The sequence below is a fragment of the Paroedura picta genome, chromosome 5, assembly GCF_049243985.1.
Source record: "Paroedura picta isolate Pp20150507F chromosome 5, Ppicta_v3.0, whole genome shotgun sequence".
NCBI classification, from domain to species: Eukaryota; Metazoa; Chordata; class Lepidosauria; order Squamata; family Gekkonidae; genus Paroedura; species Paroedura picta.
In genome coordinates, this window is record NC_135373.1 from 81,983,484 (window position 1) to 82,004,010 (window position 20,527).

Sequence of the window (20,527 nt, forward strand, 5' to 3'; positions counted from 1 at the left end):
GTGGAGATCAAATTGATATGGACTATGGTAATATCTGTATGAGCACAAGGCTTTGATGCAAAACTGCAGCATCTGATTCTGCATCGCCTTAATTAAGCAGTGTTTTTATATCTTGTCTCAGCACAATTCATGGAAAAACAGTTTGTCAAATACAAGCTGTGGGTAACTAAATGCAACTAAATTATCATCCTACACGGTCTACTGAAGACTGTGTTTGTTGATTGTGGTTTACAGTTGTACCCTTTCAGTATCTTTCTAAAGGTCAAGACTAATAATAATAATGCCATATGATTTCCTGTACCCATAAACTATAAAGTTATGAGACTGCAGATGGCGGCTTCCAAAGGAAATAGGCATGTTGTTACTACAGTGTATATTTAGGTTTAATGTTCAGTGGTCTAATTTTAATATAAATGTTATTAGAGTTAAAAATCAAAAAGCTGATCCAGTGCTTCATTAAGACAACTCAATGAGTGTATCTTGATACCCATGATTAAGATATGGCATTAATTAAGCCCCTGATGTTCTATTGGACTCATCAGTGGGGTGAATTTGCCAGATTAGAAGGGAGAAGACCTAAACGTTTGTGAAGTTTCATCCCATATACCAAATACTACATGGAGCAGCAGAAGCAGAGAAATAATGCCACACACAACAGCACTGTGTAAAGCTAAAGGAAAACAGCTGGGGGTTTTCTGCAGTTGTCTGTATTCTTCAGGTTTCCTTCATATTGGTCTCTGGAAGTAGACATCGAATTTGCACCTGACTCTCCGTACATGTCGTCTCCAAACAGCAATACTGAGGATAGGTTTCATATCGTGCTATTCACATTTACTTCAGAGGCACTGGTGGCTGGTGCTGCCTCCTGTGCTTTTTTCGGAGGCATGGGCAGCCGTTCCTGCCCCCTTCCTTGTTTTTGTTTGTTTGTTTGTTTGCTCTCACCGCCTCCCTTCCTCCCCCTCCTGTGGGAGAAGTACCCAAGTGCTCCTGTCCTCCACATGCTGTGTGACTCATCCCCCTCCCCCAAAAAAGCCTTCTCAGGAGCAATGCAAATTAAAAGACAGCTTGGGAGAAATGGTGCCTGCTTGCTCCTTTGTTTTAAGCATGCCACATCAGGCAAGCATCCTGTCTCATCAATTTCCTTCCCCCTTCCCCCCTATAAAGTGCATGTTGTTATTATAATTTTTTTTAAAGCTGTCATGTTAGGTCGCTCCTATGCTGTAAAACAAAGAAGCTCTTTTTTTTATTTATTTGGGAAAGCTGCAGGAGGCTGTTGGATGAAATTAACGTTGGTAGCCTCCTTGCCTGAAACTGGCCACGGCTTGATTTCTCTTCATGAAATTGTCAAAGAATGTCCAATCTTGCTGGAGGGGGAGATGGGGAGACAGTGTTTGTGTGACATGCCTCTGCTACTTTGGAACTATGTTGTAACATAATCCTGTTCAAATTTTTAAAATACATCGGGGAGTGGAGGAAGGTGGGCAGAGACACAGCATTGGTTTGATCTCAAACATCATCATTTTCAGGTGGGAAGCCAATGTAACATTTGAGTTCCACTTTAAAGTAAAGGTAAAGGTATCCCCTGTGCAAGCACCATCATGTCTGACCCTTGGGGTGACGCCCTGTAGCGTTTTCATGGCAGACTCAATACGGGGTGGTTTGCCAGTGCCTTCCCCAGTCATGACCGTTTACCCCCCAGCAAGCTGGGTACTCATTTTACCGACCTCGGAAGGATGGAAGGCTGAGTCAACCTTGAGCCGGCTGCTGGGATTGAACCCCCAGCCTCACGGGCAAAGCTTTCAGATGGCTGCCTTACCACTCTGCGTCACAAGAGGCTCTTTGAGTTCCACTTTAGGTTACTACAAATTCCTTCCTAGGAGTGGGGGAGCTCACATTTTCTCAGGATTCACAAAACATACAACAAACAGGGAGCTCAATCAGGGCTGCACCTGAATCAGAGGATTTTAGTATAAAGGTTAAAAAATTCCGTGGAGCTTTATGGGTGCTGCCACAAAGATTTTAGTCACTGCAGAAATGGCCCCAAGATGTGGTCTGAGCCCAAAGAGGCTGTCCTTTTTTTTTCAACAGCCATTCCCTGAAGGTGCTGCATGGCTGTGGAGAAAATGTGTTGAGTCCAGGGAACTGGGACTTAGTTCTTGAAAAAAAAAAAAACCTGCACCACCAACTGTGAGGCAGGCAGACCAGTGCACAGGCAGCTGTCCTGGGCTGGCCCCCAGGCACCAAACCACTTTGTGTGGGGAGCCAATAAGGGGTGGGGACTCTGGTGTTCTCCCCTGGCTGCTACGTTTGGGAGCAGTAGACATCATCAACAGGTCACATGGTGATGGTTTGGGATGTTGATATTTTGTTTCTTTGGAATTACACTGTAATGTGAATGTTTTTTTTTTAAGAATGTGAAAGTAGATGATGAAAGTGATTCAGGTGGAAGGGGGGAACAATGTCCAACTGGGGACAGCCCAAGTTTTCCCCTTATGTATGGCCCAGCCCAAACATACACAGCATTGGATTCAGCTGCAAAAAAGGGAATGTGGATTTTCTGCATTCCCTTACTGTGGGGCAACTGAGGGCCTGATTCAGGCCAGGTCTGAGACCATCCTGGGCAGAGTCTGCACTTACTTTCTTTATTCCTTGGTCAATCCTGTTGAATTCAGTTCCCTTTGAACTCGGGTCTTCCTCTGCCCCCCCCCCTCCCCATTGAAACAGGAAAGTGTTCTGCACGTGGTTAGGGTAGTTCAGAAGGGGGGGGGGAGCCAAGCCTCTTTCTTTTCTTGGCTCTCTACCATGGAGCTTTCTTTCCCAATCCAGATTTTAAAATATATTGAGGATTAAAAGAATTATAAGATATCGCACAATAAAGGTAGGGTCACTCCGGATCAATCCTTCTTGCTGCAGAAGGAAAATTTAAATCGCCCCAAATCCAAACAGAAATCGCATTCTGTGTAGAGGGCAGGGACTGAATCAACCTGGGATTGGAATAAAAGCTCCATGCAGTTTGCACCCTGGACTGGGCCCACTTCTGTGTGATAGCAGAATTTAGACTGTGTACAAACCAATGGTGATCACAGCCTAATCCATTGTGTGGAAGACACTCTAACTGATATGTATTATATATAAGAATGTCTAAAACGGAACCCACATTGTATAATATTGTTCAAAGACCCCCACTCTCAATGTTGCCCGACTCTGTATCAAAGTGTTTAGTGGGCAAAAGTGTTGTTAGGCTAAATGGCTCTTGGATTACTTAAGTGCAGGGAATCTGAAGCAGTAAAAGCAGCATCTGTGAAGTTAAAGAGTGGCAGTGACAGCTTAGTTTCAGTTTGCTTTGCTAGCCCAGGGGACATTTACAGGAAATTCAAGTTCATACATTGCAAATTGATCATATCATCACAATGGGCAGTAGGCCAGGTACTCATTTCTTAGGAGAGAGAGAGAGAGAGAGAGAGAGAGAGAGAGAAAGATTCATACTAATGAGCAATAAATTCAAGGAAACAAAGTTTATTGATTACACCACCAGTGTATTACATAATTCTGTGAATTCTGCTTATATGGCAGGTGCAATGCAGCACCATTAGGCACTTACAGTCTCACTAATTTCACTGGGAGTGCGCATGATGTTCTTAGAGTCTCCCTGGCTTAAAATTGCTTAAATCTGTCTGGATGGTAGACAATGTTTTCAATATTATACTGATATTGAATTTAAAATAATGGTTTGGTTTCTAACATTTAAAACATAAGAAAACTCTGATCTATGGTCTAGACAGACCATAGATCAGAGTTTTCTTATGTTTTAAATATAGCATCCTGTTTCACACAGAAAACCAGCAACACGGCATAAAGGCAAAATGGATATTCTAAGAAGCATACGCAAATTCACAATATGTCTCTTTCCTACTTTTCTTCAGTAGCGTTCTGAGGTGATGCTAGAAGCTGCAGAACACAGTGACTAAAATCTCCCCAGTTCAGAGGGCTGCACTGAAAGAGGAAACTGAGTACAGTTGTCCTCCTCTTCTGTCAGGAGTGCTTTTTCTGGATGCAAGAAGTTCCATTGCTACCACGCTAGTACTCACCCAGTTCTCATTCATCACTGCAGATCCCAGCTGTTGGAAAAGGCGATGTCTGGTGTACAAAGAAGAGAAGAAGACCCTGAAGGGGGCAGCAAGAAGACAATTATATAAGATAGTGAGATTGTTAAGTGTCTCTTTTCTGTCAAGTGTCATTCCTTGTCTGTTGCCACATTGCTACTCTTAGAGTAATTTCTCCCCTCTTGAAAGTGTCACACCCAGTCTTACCCTCACAACTAGAAATGTAGCTAGGAATCAATCTCTGTCTCTCCTCTTTTCTATCAAGTATATTAGTTCTTAAATAAACCTTTAGCTACTTTTTCATCAGGTTGTGCACTATTGCTGTGTTAATTACTCTGCCAACATCAAGGCCATAAGGGATTTGTATTAACACCTCATAGTACACTTTTCTGCCACTCATGCCATATCAGGCAATGGCTTTTTGGTGTCCCAGAGGGTTGCAAAAAGAAGACAGATTCAGATGCAATCTCCTATATCCCTTGTCAAATAGTCCTGGGAAGGTCTGTTTGACTGGTTAATTGTTTCCATGTGTGGTATATCCAAGAGATCCTACAATTGTCTGCCAGCCAGAAGATCTAGGTCTTTAGCATTATCCAGGGTGCACCTTGAGGAGATGAGCTAGAATTGGCTTCACATACAACCATAACTATACCATAGTGACTTAATGGCCAGCACAGTGTTGAAAATGTGAAGGTGGTATTGACCAATGTCAACATTAACATCCACAAAATCATAGTAAAAGTTGGAAAAGAACATGTTATCAATGTTTACAAACCTCCTGCAGTTTCATGGCCAGCACATTTCCTATCAACCTACCCTCATCCTTCTGTATATGCTGGTGACTTTAACAGCCACCATGGAAACTGGAGCTGTACCATTAATAACTTGGTCAAACACAGGCAATTTCATCAATACATTGTTTTAGGGGCTAGGAAGTCAGCCATAATCCAAGGTTATATTTTTCCTACAAAAATTGAAGCACTGTTCAGTGGGTATGTGTTCTTTGGGCACCTTGCATACATTGCCTACATGTATATGCTCTCTTCCATGAAGTGCTGGTCATTTTGCTGAATCCACAGACTTCCCTCTTTGCATTGCGATGGTAACTATAAGCCATGAAATACAAATTAATTAGGAAGACTGGTACATATCTGAAACAAATTTTACACAAGTTCATGTACTTCCTTTGCTTTTTCTGACAAAAATTATTTCTGTCAGCAGAACAAAATTCTTTTATATCCTTTTCCTATTGCATACCTAAATGCTGTTCCTGTGGGACAAGGGACCTCCCCCCCCCAAAAAAAAACAACAGCATGAATCAGAGGTCTGTCACATGGGGGAGGAATCAACAAAAAAAGCAAACTTGTCCATAGCAGGTCTACAGAACCCACCCAGTTTAACCATCTCTAATCCATGATGCATGGGCCTCTTGTGGCGCAGGATGGTAAGTCAGCTGACATGCTGTCTGAAGCTCTGACCATGAGGCTGGGAGTTTGATCCCAGCAGCCGGCTCAAGGTTGACTCAGCCTTCCAGCCTTCCGAGGTTGGTAAAATGAGTACCCAGCTTGCTGGCGGGTAAACGGTAATGACTGGGGAAGGGAATGGCAAACCACCCTGTATTGAGTCTGCCAAGAAAATGTTAGAGGGCATCACCCCAAGGGTCAGACATTACTCGGTGCTTGCACAGGGGATACCTTTACCTTTACCTTTTTACCCATAAATATCTGTCTTTAACTTGGACCTTAGGGAACTTTTCCCAAATTGGACCTTAGGGAACTAAGGCATAATAACTGCCTTTCATAAACTTGGAGGTTAAGGTGGGAAAAATGAGATGGGAGTAAATAGGAATGCATCAGGTATTAAAGGTATCTCCTGTGCAAGTAAAGGTAAAGGTATCCCCTGTGCAAGCACCGAGTAATGTCTGACCCTTGGGGTGATGCCCTCTAACGTTTTCTTGGCAGACTCAATACAGGGTGGTTTGCCATTCCCTTCCCCAGTCATTACCGTTTACCCGCCAGCAAGCTGGGTACTCATTTTACCAACCTCGGAAGGCTGGAAGGCTGAGTCAACCTTGAGCCGGCTGCTGGGATTGAACTCCCAGCCTCATGGGCATAGCTTTCAGATGGCTGCCTTACCACTCTGTGCCACAAGAGGCTCTTAATTTATGGGTGCTATAATATTAATCAATATAGCTTTATTCTTGTATCCCACCCATCCTGGTGGCTCTAGGCAGGTAACAGCATTTATTAAAACAGTAAGAATTAATCATTAAAATATTTATATACATCATCAGCCCACATTCAGTAGAATTGGGGGGGGGGCACCAGATCTTTCTTGGAGAGGCAGTTCTTTCTGTTCCATCAGTGAGGCCAGCACTTCTTAATGTTCTGGTTGGCCTCCATCATAGGTCTCATGGGACAGCCCTGTCTTGCAGGCCTTGGGGAAATGGTTCAAGTCCCACAGGGCTCTGATCTCTTTTGGCAGAGCATCCCACCAGTCTTGGGCCCACGCTGAGAATGCCCTGGCCCTAGTCAAGGCCAATCTTGGCTCTTTGGGACCAGGGAACATAAGCAAGTTTTGGTCTGATGACCTCAACTACTATGTCACTTATTTGTCAACAGGATTCTTGGAGTTGCAAAGCTTCTTGGAAACTAGATCCTTGTCCTATCCTGGCTATTAAAATTATGGCAGGAGAAAGAGAACCTTCTCACGGAGAAGGCTTTTAATATGTCACTCCTACAAGGAAAATGTTGTTCACATCTGAATAAAAACTGTGATTAAACCTCTTATTAAGAAACCATTTTTGGATAAGAAAGACATGGACAGTTATTCCACCTGTGTCCAGTCTCTCCTTGCTGAGCAGGCTGATTGGGCAGGTTGTGACAGAGAAACTGCCATCATTTCTGGAAGAGACATCTGTGCTTGACCCATTTCAATCATGCCTCAGGTCACATTTCAGGACTGAGGATGCTCTTGAACACAGCCTTAGCAAATGGATAGGCACATTAGTGCTGTTGCAAGGAGAAGAGACTCCAGCTTCAGCTACAGAACTTCAGATTTAGAAGGAGCCATGTGTGAGTAAGGCAGAACCGAGGGAGGGAAGGGAGCTCTGTGGGAATAAGAAGTACTGGAGTACACCTTCTGAAGCTGCCATTTTCAGTATCTCTGCAGTCTGAAGAGCATTTGTAGTAGTAGAAGAAGAAAAGCTGGGTTTTGTACCCCACTCTTCACTGCCCGAAGGAGTCTCTCAGAGCAGCTTACAATAGCCTTCTCTTCCTCTCCCCACAACAGACACCCCGAGAGAGCTTCTGATGGGATTGCTCAGTCAGAACAGCAATATCAAGGCAGTGACAAACCCAAGGTCGGCCAGCAGGCTGCATGTGGAGGATCAGGAAATCAACCCCAGCTTGTCAGATTAGAAGCCAGTGCTCTTAACCACTAAACAACTGGGAGAGCTCCATGCTCCATCTTAAAATCGGTAGAGGTGCATGTAGAAAGAATCTCAGGACTGCAGATATCCATAAGCTGAATATGATTTGCCGGTGTGATGTTTTGTTTTTTTGGTATCTAACAGAATCATAGTATCTTTCCAAGTAACAAATCACAATTGGTGTATATTCTGGTGTATATTCATTCTCATATAGATTTATTTTAGGGAAGACATGATCCTGCTGTTCAAATTAATGAACAACTGCTGCATGGGAGAGGACAAAAACTTGTCCTAAGCAGAATTATTCCCATCTAAATACATTAAATCAGTGGGCTTTACCTGCTTGAAACTCAGTCAAGCACTCAGTAAAATATTGAGAACAGAGAAACCTATGTTTTTATGGCAAAAAAATGTCACCTTTCCCTTTAATGTGTATTAAGTGTAAGTATGCACAGCCTTGCCTTAAAAAATACCCTGAAAACGTAATTCAGTGTACAATGTTCTGATATTGTTCAGATATTTATTCAGAAGTTGAAGGCCAAGGACCTGGAATAAAACAGAATTCATCCAGTGATTATTTTTTTCACAACCAAAGCAACACTATTACTGCTTCCATTATGGCTTCATTCCACTGTGTATACAAGAAATCATGTGGGACACCAGAGGGTAGCTGATGCTTCTGGGAAATAACTGTGAAACCCACCTCTGGCAGCTTCCTTCTGTGACTAGTAGCCTTGGTAACACAGGAAGCAGGAAACCAATGCCTGTCACACAAGATCCACGAGACTAGCCCAGTAGCATCTGACATGCAGTAGCATGAGAATGAGCCTGCCGTTAGAATGCATTTTGAGCATGACATTATGATCTGATTTCCACTGTTAGCTCTTAATATTGTGCTTTCTTCTTACAATATTTCATAACATCTACCAATCATAAGCTTTTTAGAGTCCGACTGTGACTGCATATTGACAGGAAAGTATGAAACATGTTATACACATATTTTGTCAGGAATGACTTCATCCATAAATATAGCTTGATAATAAGAACATATTAGGTTCTTCATGTAAACATGTCACCAAATATTGCATGGTTTTGCATGTTCACTATAGAAACATTGTGACTATGCATTTATTTGAATTTATTTATATCCTGCTTTTTAGAACATCCTACTCCCCTTCCCCACATTTCACTACATGCACTGTAAGGTGGGTTAGGCTGAGAGAAAAGTGACTAGCCCACGCTTTTGTAGTAGAAGTTGGGATTCATATCCAGGTCTCCAAGGATCATAGTCTGACACTCTGTCCCCTATGCCATAACAGCTCTTAATATGGATTCTTATGTCACGATCAAGTATAATAACTGTTAATGCAACCCTGGTAACTCACACTACTTTGCCATGGATTATCACAATCATCGCTTTAAGAAAGGAAGTGATAAAAATTATAGAAGGAAATTAGTAGTGGCTAAACTATTATGAAGGGACTTTTGGATTTCGGGGAGCAAGACTGATTTGTCCATCCAGGTTCACAATGTTGGCCCATTTTGGTGGATGGCTGCATATCTGTACGCTACCATATCACCTTTGGTTTCACTTTCCCTGCATTCATCCCATAACTACATAGCTCTGGCACAAAGTTGCTTGGGATTCTGTCCTCAAGTAAGTACACCAAGGATTCCTTCATTTTAATACATTTAAAAATACTGTCTGATCTGAGAAAGGCATGTAAAGTAAGTAAATATATTAAAATATGTTATCTAGTCCAACAGGCAGGTATTCTAAATTGATGCATTTTCCAAATTCCTTAACAAAGTGTAGAATGTCTATATAAACTGACTAGTGCATGACTTGAGCTTCTCCGTTTGGTTTTGCATCTGCTCAAAAAGGACTGCCACAGTATTGATATATGTGGTCACATTTCTTTGCAAAGGTGTAACTTGTAAAGCAAAGAGTCGCTCTTGCTTCCGGTGCATTTGCATCTTTTTCTTTGAGAAACAGAGTTCAAAGCCTCTTCCTCTTGGTGGCTGTATGTGCGGCAAGTATTTCATGAAAACTGCCTTGTTTCCTGCTCACTCATTATATGGAAATTAGCTGACAATAGCTCATCATAACAGTTCGACATAATGAGCTTCAACAGAATTCTTGGGAAGGTTCCCTTTTTTAAATGCTGGCACCCCAGTTTTTCATAGAGACAAAGTAGAAAATGAGACAAACAATATTTGTTTGTCTACAAGATTTCTATGCCCCCTCTCTAGACCTGGTGAAGGCAGCTTATAACTGAAATGGTAAACAGAGCTCAGCAAAGAGCAATAAAAACTATAAAACTTATACCAACAAAAACAAATAAAACAAAATCAACAGAAAAAATGACAATAATTATTGTAGCGAAGAAATAAAATAAGATAAAAACAAGTCAGGACACAAAAGCATACAAATTATGTATTTTAAACAGTCCTTAGAAGCTAGGAGCAGACCTGGAAGTATGACAACATGAGGCAACAACTGGATCACAGAAATTAGAAAACAATTAGTTGGATTCAACCAGCTTTTCTACTGTTGAAAAAAGAAGGAAACATCTAGAGCAGTGGTCCCCAACCTTTTTATCACCGGGGACCACTCAACACTTGACAATTTTACTGAGGCCCAGTGGGGGGGGGTAGTTTACTCTCAACCACTGCCCTAACACTCTCTGATCACTATGGTAATGTTTAAATATCCCTTCAAAATAGGATACAGACACGCCACAGCAATGAACATAAGGAACATTTTATTTTCATGTAAATTTTAACTCATGACAATGACAAATCAATGGGAACCCTGAGCTTGTTTCTCTGCAACGAGATAGTCCCATCTGGGAGTGATGGGAGACAATGACACCTGAACTGTGTTGTAAAGGGCTGTGGGGGATGAAGTAAAGGGCCATGGGGGGGAGAAGGCGTCCTTCGCGGCCCACCTCCAATTAGTCGACAGACCACATGTGGTCCGCGGCCCACAGTATGGGAATCGCTAATCTAGACTACCCCCAAAGGGGGTATGCTGAGAGAGCTGGCTGAATGTAACCCAATCCATGTACAGGTTTTATGCAATGAAGCAGAATGGTGAATCCCTTCATTGTGAATTAGATACACTGCAGGCCCACTAAAGCCCCTGAGCTGGCCAATGGTACAATTCTACAAATTATAAACTACAAATTGTAAACCACCCTGAGCCACAAGAGAGGGCAGTATATAAATACAAATGAATTTCAAAAAAATTAATTAAGTTCTATGGAATAATTACTCCTGGCTTGCAGTTATTTTCTGACTGCAATGGGAAGGTGACTGTAAGCTGCTTTGAGCCTCCTTCGGGTAGGGGAAAGCGGCATATAAGAACCAACTCTTCTTCTTCTTACCTCTCAGGAAAGACCCAGAACAATTTGATATGGAAGCATGTTACATTTGGAAAACCTGCATGAAATGTTCAATGTGCATGGAAATAATAGTTTTTGTATTCTGACCATGAATATGGAAGACCTTGAGCACATATAAGAAGACACAACTAAGACAGTTACCTCTCTCCTATGTCAATAATGTTTGGACAGTCACTGACTGCAAATTATGATATGTGTGATCTGGACTCACTAATCACATGTTGAATAATGCCCTTTCAATGTATTTTAAAAGTAGCTGCAGAAGCACATTGAGAGTGTATTATCCAATGTGTGCAGAATGAGTCAGGTGGGAGTGGAGTTTTTGTATATAGAAGGGACAAGTAAAGATGACTTTCCCCATCTTATTGTTAAAGTGTGCATTTGGGGGATAAATAAGACATTATTTGGTCAAATGGACCATCTCACACAAATACATAGGCACTGGAGTGTAAAGAAAGGAATCTGTGGCTTTACTTGAGTCCTGTAGATTTCTCCAAACATAAAACTTCAAATGTACTCAGCTGTGTAGGTTAGACTGTGAGTAGCATCCACAGAGGGCAAGGGTCTTTATTGTGTCTCCTAGGCTAAATCTGCACTTACTTTGTTTATTCCGTTGTGGATCCTGCTGAATTCAGATCGATTTGAACTTGGGTCCCCCCCCCATTGAAACAGAAAAGTGTTCTACACATGGTTAGGGAGGTTCAGAAGGGGGAGTGGGAGCCAAGCACAGCAGGAGTCTCCTTCTTTTCTTGAAGGGGGGGGGGGAGATTGGAGACAGCAGAGGAAGAAGAAAAAAGCCAAGAGGCAATTCTCTGCTGAGAGAAATTAGGGCTTCTGGAGCTTCTGCCGAGAGAAGTTAGGGCTTCCCCTTTAAGGCAAATTTGCAACCTGGGAACGAGGAAGCCTTTGAACTGAAGCCTTGGCCAATCAGGGCTTTTGTTAGAGGTTCAACAACTAGTTATTTCAGGGAAAAGTAGAGAGCTGCATGCTTTCTCATGCTACTTTTTCAAATATTTAGGGTTATATCCACTCTAGGTTATTGTGGGGGAAAGGTAGGGTCGCTCTGGTTCAATCATGCTTGTTGCAGAGGGAAAATGTACTTTAATCAATGGGACAGTCTGTGATCTTAGTTTTGAAGCAGAAATGTATGGGAGAAGATGGTCCTTCTGATCCCCCATTCGTATAGAGTAGTGGTCCCCAACCTTTTTCAGGCTGGGGGCTGGCGTCAGAATGGAGGGCGATTGTCCGGCGCGGCATGCGCGGCTGTGCACGTGCATCGCACATGCATAGCCGGGTCACACATGTGCGCATGCGCATGTGTGGCCCTGCTTCCCTCTCCCCCCCTCCCACAGTAAGAATCTTGCCAGGCCGCAAGCTTGCGGCCTGGTAAGTTTCTTACTGTGGGGGGGGGGTAGGGAGAGGGAGCCGCGGCCCAGTGCCAGGGCCTTCCCGGCCCAGCACCGGGCCGCGGCCCGGTGGTTGGGGACCACCAATATAGAGCATTAAAGGACAAAACCAACACCTCAAATTGGGCTCAGAAGCAGATTAGTAGTCAGTGTAAGTGCAGTAATATTGGAGTTACATGTTCCCAATAGCTGGCCCCAACCAGCAGTCTAGCCACAGTGATAGCCAGATCACTGCAGCTTCCACTCTTCAAGCATAGGCTGAAGTACAGCACAATTCAACAATCCAGTCTAAGGCATGGATCACTGTGGCTAGACCAGACTGAGTAAGGAATGGGTACATGTGGTTCACTGGGGAGTTGAGTAAAAGCACTCCAAGCCACTGCAGCCTTCTGATTTTCTGAGGCAACTGATGTGTTGAGCAGCTCTCCCAAGGGGAGTGTAACTCCAGCTAAAACACAGGACAGATCTCAAGTTTCTTATCTGCCTTTCTGCTAACCCAGGGAAATTCTGTCTTCTCAGGATGAAGTTTCATCTTGTTCACCCATCTATGACTTACTCCAAGCCTCAGTTCAGAACGCCAACATCCTCAGAATTAGGTGGGAAAGAAAGGGAGAGCTAGGAATCACGTGCATGTCGGTGGTGATGTTGCAGCCTGTACCCCCTCACAACCTCTCCCAGTGGCTTCATGTAGCTATTACAAATCTATTGGTTGTCCCTGGCCCCAGAGAGGCTCATAAAGGAGCAGAATACAGTACAAATATGTGTTCCTTCCATTACTGGTGCACTGGATCCAATTCTGTGTGTTAGGACTGTAGCCTTGGTGGTGTAATTTGATTTTTGTTATTGAAAATTACTTTGCAGCCCTATCATGAGCATCATGCAGGAGCAAGCCCAGACACCCTCCCTCCTTTCTGTGTGACTTAGACAAATGTCCAATCAGAAAGAAGTGGGTTTGCATAATTGTTTCCCTACTTTAAAGACAGGATTGTATAAAAACATAGGACTGCATAAACCAGAGTGTATCTGATGAAAACTTATACCCTGAATAAAACTTTATTTGTCTTAAAGGTGCACTGGACAAACTTTGTTCTGCTGCTTCAGACCAACATGGCTCCCCAACGGTTCAGAAATGCAAATGAAATACTTGTAGGTCAATACTTGCTGTGTGGTGAAAGGGAGCAAATGAATTCACTCTTCCTTTATATAACAAAATTTGGATCCAGTGGGCACCTTTAAGACCAACAAAATTTAATTCTGGGTATAAGCTTTCATGTGCTTGCTCTCAAAAGCTTGTGCCCAGAATTAAACTTTGTTGGTCTTAAATGTGCCTTGGACTCAAATTTTGTTCTGTTGATTCAGACAAGCATGGCTACCCACCAGAATCTCTTGAAGGGAAGTGAGTTGCATATGACTTTCTGCATCAGCTGCCACTGATGGCATATCAACAGAAACTTCTAATACAAAATATATCATGCTGGGTGCACCATGATTCCATTTAACTCTGGTCTTGTGCCATGGCAGAAATGAACTTGCAAGGGTTTCCCTCGTGTTTAAAGACAGTACTCCTTGAGCATACAAAAGGAATTCTGCTTCTGCTGAACTGAGATGTATGTGCAGGAAAGAGTTCTATTACTTGTGGAACTCTGGACAGAGATGAGCACCTTAATTAGGACAACACTTGAATAAATGATTCTAGTATCATTTAAACGCCTTAGAGTAAAAAAAAAAAAAATCACAGAAAAACAGACATTTAGTAATAGCCTTATAAAATTTGGATCCCTCCAGCACCAGCTCCCCCCAGAGTAGTAGAATATCAGAAATAGTAGAGCAATTTGTTCAATTTAACATTTTATGTGCAGTCCATAAAAACATGAACAAGTCCCAGATAATACATCTGACAAACATTAGAAGTTAAATAGTAATTAATAATATTAATTTTAGATAACATTATGAATGATAAATATTTAAAATCATTTGGCGTTTCTACCAGATCAATTCTTATAAATAGTTATTTTAAATCAATTGATAAATATCAATAAATAAAATATATTAAAAGGAGCTATCAGTAGAAAAAATCGCTAGCCTCTGCGGTGTGGCCGGGGTCGCTGCAGGCGTTGGGATCTCCTCTTTCGTTGGGTCTCTTCTTTGTTCACTTCCTGTAAAACTAGGTACAGTTCAACTACTGCCTTGCGCTGAAGTTGTAAATCAGTCATCTGTTTCAAATGACAAAAGAAAAACTGATTTAATATAAAAGTTAATTGAAAAATTAAGCTATCAAACTGGTTAAGCTATCAAAAATTAAGCTATCAAACACTATGGTTTAAAAAATTATTTAAAAGAACTTATGAAAATAATACCAGAATCCCAGAAATCCTATAAAAGGAAAAAAATTCTCCTTTCAGGAAGTTTGGTTAATTGTCAATATTATAGCAGCTCACCTGAGCAAGAGGATCACTTTGGGCTGATCATTGTAAAGAAATAAACATTAACTACAGCACTGGTGCTGTAAAATTATCCAGATTTTAACTTTGAGCCATGTCCACATTTACCTGGCTGGCCTTGTATCACACACTTCCCCATTACTCAATGTTATTTTTTCCAAGTATCTGGTCAAACTGGTCTGTTCAAAGAGTTGTACTGCATCCTTCTTATTTAAGGTAAGAAACACCTGTGAGTTCAGCCATTGATTATTGATGGCAAATATTGATGGTGTAAGCAAGTAAGATGTTCTTTCGAGGTTTTGAAACAAAGGCTAGATGGCCATCTGGCAGCAATGTTATCCTGTGATTTTAGGCAGATTATGAGGGGAAGGGCAGGAAGGGACGAGTTAGTGCTCAGCTCTCATTGCCTTGGCTTACAGGTCCAGGGTAATGCTGAGTGCTATTTGGGGTCAGGAAAGCATTTTCCTTCAGGCCAGATTGAAGGGGGGGTTTGCCTTCCTCTGAGCATTGAGTAGGGGTCACTGGGGGAATGGGAGGATAGTTATGGATTTCCTGCATTGCACAGGGGGTTAGACTAAATGATCTTTGTGGTCCTTTCCAGTTCTATGTTTCTATTTTTGGAAGGGGCTGTGGTTCACTGGTAGAGCATCTGCTTGGCATACAGAAGATCCCAGATTATATCCCCAGCATCTCGTTAAAAGAATGAGGTAAGAGGTGATGGGAAAGCCTGAGACCCCAGAAAGTGACTGCCAGTCTGAGTAGGCAATACCAAATTTGATGGGCCAAAGACCTGATTTAGTATAAGGCAGCTTCATGTTTATGTGTATATTCCTATGTATCCAATGGTGGAAAAGGCTTAAGCTTCTGCCCAGTTCAAAGACTCTTTGATGTTAACGAACAAACGAGACTCATTGCTTTAAAAAGTCCCCCCCTCTCTCTCTCTCGTTCTAATGGCAGTATTCCAGGGATAATTAAATACTTCTGAATCTCATTCATTTCAACTATATAATGGAATTTAAAAGTGCTAAATTTGGTTAAATTCCTCCTCATTCTGCAATCATTGTAAAATCCCTCCACAAGAATAGTCTCAATCAAAACAACAACAACAACAACAACATTACCGAAAGTTTTGACAATTCAATTATTTCAGTTGCTTTCTTCAAGCTCTCATTGTATTTTGTTTTATATAATTCCAGGGCATCTACTAGGTTCCTGATGTGTTTAGCAGTTCCAATATTGGTTGAATTTTTCAGCATCTTCAGGTACATGGAAATTATCTGGGCAAGTAAGATCTTTTTTTCTTTGCCCTTTTAGAGAACCAGAAAAGAAAAACAGATTAATAAGCTTTCTCTAGAAATGTAGATTATTCAAGTTCAAGGCCCTTAGAACCAATGCTCTTGTAGAACCATGCTCAAAGCAGCACATAACTATCACTGATAATAGTATGGTGATAGTCATTTTGCAAAAAGTCAAAATAATGGTTGGCTTCATTCCCATCTGTATTTTGAAACCAAAATAGTTTCTTATCATTTTCTGCAGATAACATGTCACTAATTATGTCACTAAAGTAAGTAATACAGTGGCAATTGTAGTCAAGTCAAGGTTATTGTATATGATCACAGGCTATCACAAAATCAGAAGAAAAAGAAGAAAGTATATCATAACATCAGGATGCTAAAAACTGGAGTTCAAAGTCCATGGTTCTGAGTAGAACATGGGCAGAAACTCTACAGCAGTGATCCCCAACCTTTTTATCACCGGGGACCAGTCAACGCTTGACAATTTTACTGAGGCTCGGGGGGGGTAGTCTTTTGCCGAGGGACGTCACCGCCGCTGCCTGAGCCCCTGCTCCACTTGCTTCCCCACCGGTGCCCCTGATTTCCCACCGCCTGCTGGGGGGCACAGCCAGCAGCAGCTGCGTGGTGCCACTCCGAGAGGGAGCCCCAGCCATGGTGGCTGCTGGAGACCTCCAAAGGTGAGCCAGCAGCAGAGTGGCAGGGCAGCCCCCGAGGCAGCAGCCGGGGAGGAGGACAAGGAGGAGCCGCGGCCCAGTACCAACTGAACCACGGACCGGCACCGGTCACCGGACCGGGGGTTGGGGACCACTGCTCTACAGTAAAACTCAGCAGAATACCATTAAACAAACCAACCCTGCTCAAGGTATTTATAAACTCACCTCTGACCAAAGGCTGCCATGTAGTTTGTCTGTGAAAACAGGTTTACCCACAGCAACATTGGATTGACTTGCATTCTGTAATACAAAATACGATCATCAATGACAACTCTAACTCAGTTCCATTTTTTTAAATTAAGCTTTTAGTCCCAAGAAAGCATTTTTTGCTCAGTCAGGTCTGCTCTGCCCTCACCTGTTTCCTCTTATGTGTAAGTCATGCAACCTGAGTCACTTCAAATACAACTTTAAGATAAACTTTAAGATAAGCTACAATGAGAGAGCTTGAGGAAATCCCCTATCATGCCACACTGCTGCTCAACACGGATGACCTAATGTCACTGTTATTTAAGAGAAGGTGACCCTAAAGGAAAGGATGTATACAAAGCCCTATGGTCTTTCATTTACACTCTGGATCTTAACTATGGTGGAATGAACAGCACACGCAATATTAGCAAATGAAGCATGGGTCAATAACTTCAGCTTTCATTCCAAAAACTTGTGGCTATTATCTGTTGTCTGCAAATAGACTCACATTGCCATCGTTATTCCAGTACAGGACATTTCATTCGCAACATTACACATTGTTTAGTCTCTACCTCTTTTATTCAGAATGTGCTTAATGAAAATTAGAAAATGAAATACACAATTTAAATATATCTTCTGGTCAATATGGCTCTGTTGTTCATTGTATCCATGTGGAAAATTAAAATAACATTTTTAAATTACTTGTGAAAATGCTCTAATGGAAGTAAAATCCATTAAACTCTACTAAAATCCAGCTTGCATACAATGTCTTTTTGAGATGCAGTGACCAGCATTAGCTCAGGAACTGGCATTAATTTACGTAGTTCTGCTTGTGGTTCCTTGCATGGTGGACTCATTAACTAAATGTACATACAAAATTTGGCATTTTGTAAAGTTTCAAGCACATTGATGGAGTGTGTAATAGCATACTACTAAGCAAGTGATAATGATAATAAACCTGTTGAAATTAATAGTAGAATTTGGATTGAACTGATTCTACATTTCCAAGTTACCTTATCCTGTAAGAAACTGGCAGCATCTTATAGTCCTGATCAATTGCTTTAACTAAATGTATTCACTGTATGCAAAGCTGCCCACACAAGTTTCCTGCAAAGCCCTACCAATAGAAGCATGAAAATATGGTTGGTGGACCCATGATGCAGTTTCCTTCCTAAAGCTAAGCTGGTCTGTGCCTGAGTGGGAGATTATGGGAATGTAAGGAAGGAAGATTGGATATTAATGATGATCATCATCATGATATAATGACCCGTTTGGCTAGTCACACTTTTTACTGAAGAAATGCTTCTACCATTTAACTTTTAGAACTTTTAGAATGTTGGCATTTAACTTTCAGAAGTCAGCTTGCTTTTGTTGTGTCTCATACATCTCCCAGAACTTTCCTTGTGCAAGTTTTGATATAAGTGTTGCTAGATGTGTAGCCAGCTAAATGTAGAAACAATTGAGTATTAAATTGGCAACACTTCTTTGCTAACATCAGGAACAGCTGGCCCAAGCACAAAAAGAGGGATGTTAGCTCTATAATAAACAAATCTATAAAATAGTTAAAGGCTCAAGTCTCCAAAGTTCCTTGAACATAGATGGAAATCATAACTGATCACAACCCATAAGTAAAACCAGATTATGATAAATATTTACATTAGAGTGATTTTTGGAATTATTATTTACCAAATCATTAGCTATAGTATCTTATTGTGTTGGATTATATACGTCACAAGAATGTGAAGAATTAAGCAAAGCTTTTATGGGGATCATGAGCTAGTCATAGATTGGGGAGGAGGACTTGCCAATTCTGTGAGGACTATTTCAGCCAAAACAAATCATATGTTCAGAAATTTCAGATAGAAGCGATCAGTTCAGTTGACTCCCCTTCCCCCAGCTTTCTAGACAGTCAACCCTGTTCCTGAACACTTTCTGTATGGGAAGCCACCCAGAGATTTCATTCAGTCTTTTCAGAAGAATGGAAATGTTACAAATTTTGTTTACTTTTGAAATTTAGATTAACATAGGATATTTCAAATTCTTTTTGTGAGGTACATGAATGGCTAATAGGAGGAATTTCTTTATAATCCACCATATAACCAAACTGAATTAATTAAAAATCTATGCTTATATCTCATCACAAACACAAGCGTAGTCAGTTGCCCATGAATATCAATGTCCTAAGATACACTGTTGTACAAGAAAATCAAAAAGAGAACAAGAAACATATCTGAAAGTGTACTTACATAGTCTTGTTCCAGCTTAACAATATCGTCTTTTATCTGATCAAAAACTGATTCCATGCGGATTTGTCCATTAGAACAACTAATAGCCAGAAAGACCAACAAGCAAATCTGCCAAGTCATCGTTTCTAAGTCGGGGAGTTCACTACGGAGACAGATGCTGGACCCACAGCTATGATCTACCTTGGCTGTCTATTGCCCTTTGCAGGTTTGATCCTCAGCTCTCTGGGAGGCGGTATTTATACTCGGCCGTTGAACATCTTAGTTAATCAGAACTACGTATTTTCACACATTTAAGATGATGGTGTTAGATAGGAGGTTTTTGTGGCATTTGTACATGTAAAGTTTCCTTTAAATAACTACATCCCCCAAGGTGACGAATGCTCATCTCCATGTCCAGTTTGCTCTTCTTTAGGGATCCCTCGAAAATATCACTTGTGAAAGGAAGAAGACATGGGAAAGTCCAGCTAGGCAAGGTATGCATATGAAACCCATCAATTCCCCCTCCTCATTTAAAGGAAACCCTTTTGCAGTACCCTGAAACTGCTTTAGTACTTTGTGGTGGGGGAACAAGAAGACAGGAAACTTAGGGTCAGATGATGTAGTATAATCTTTTCAAGTATATGTTAGATATAGTAGCAAACCATCAGAAAGCAAAAAACCCCAAAAAAACCCAACACCATTGCATGTGGTTAATGGCCAGTTTGACAGAAGTGTTACTTTGGATCCCTATTCAGTGTGGGTTAGAGGAGTTCTTTAATTTTACAATTTTACAGTAGCAGATAATTGTCATGTTTGTATAAAATACATAGCCTATTTCATTTTTACTTATGGCAAAATATTTCCACACTTCTTTCATCAGGTTGGATCCAATGCTAGAGTGAAGCTCCACACTTAACAGAAGAGATTAATGGGATCCAACTCATAATTTTTACCAGAATTTAGGAAACCAGGGATAGCATGATTGTGTTGTTGTTGTTGTTGTTAGGTGCGAAGTCATGTCCGACCTATCGCAACCCCATGGACAATGATCCTCCAAGCCTTCCTGTCCTCTACCATTCACGGAGTCCATTTAAGCTCACACCAACTGCTTCAGTGACTCCATCCAGCCACATCATTCTCTGTCGTCCCCTTCTTCTTTTGCCCTCAATCGCTCCCAGCATTAGGCTCTTCTCCAGGGAGTCCTTCCTTCTCATGAGGTGGCCAAAGTATTTAAGTTTCATCTTCAAGATCTGGCCTTCTAAGGAGCAGTCCTCTAAGACTGATGTAGCATGATTGTATTCTCCATCTCAAGGGTAGT

General features: G+C 41.5%; 1 protein-coding gene across 1 annotated transcript; it reads right to left on the reverse strand.

Moving 5' to 3' along the window:
• Positions 1-14,362: 14,362 nt before the first annotated feature.
• On the reverse strand, positions 14,363-19,416 carry IFNG (interferon gamma). The gene is made up of 4 exons (XM_077340931.1): positions 19,231-19,416; positions 16,964-17,038; positions 15,909-16,094; positions 14,363-14,559 (listed from the first exon to the last, which is right to left on the reverse strand). Exons 1-4 carry the CDS (start codon positions 19,348-19,350, stop codon positions 14,425-14,427), a joined length of 516 nt encoding a protein of 171 aa, XP_077197046.1. The 5' UTR covers positions 19,351-19,416; the 3' UTR covers positions 14,363-14,424.
• Positions 19,417-20,527: the final 1,111 nt, after the last annotated feature.

Bases quoted from the DNA above. Each gene is read 5' to 3' on its own strand.
- IFNG (XM_077340931.1), bottom strand. From the start codon at position 19,350: ATGACTTGGCAGATTTGCTTGTTGGTCTTTCTGGCTATTAGTTGTTCT. The intron at 17,039-19,230 runs GTAAGTACACTT...TTTGTATTACAG, and splicing joins TTAAGCTGGAACAAGACTAT to AATGCAAGTCAATCCAATGT. The intron at 14,560-15,908 runs GTAATGTTGTTG...CATTTGAAACAG, and splicing joins TTGAATTGTCAAAACTTTCG to ATGACTGATTTACAACTTCA.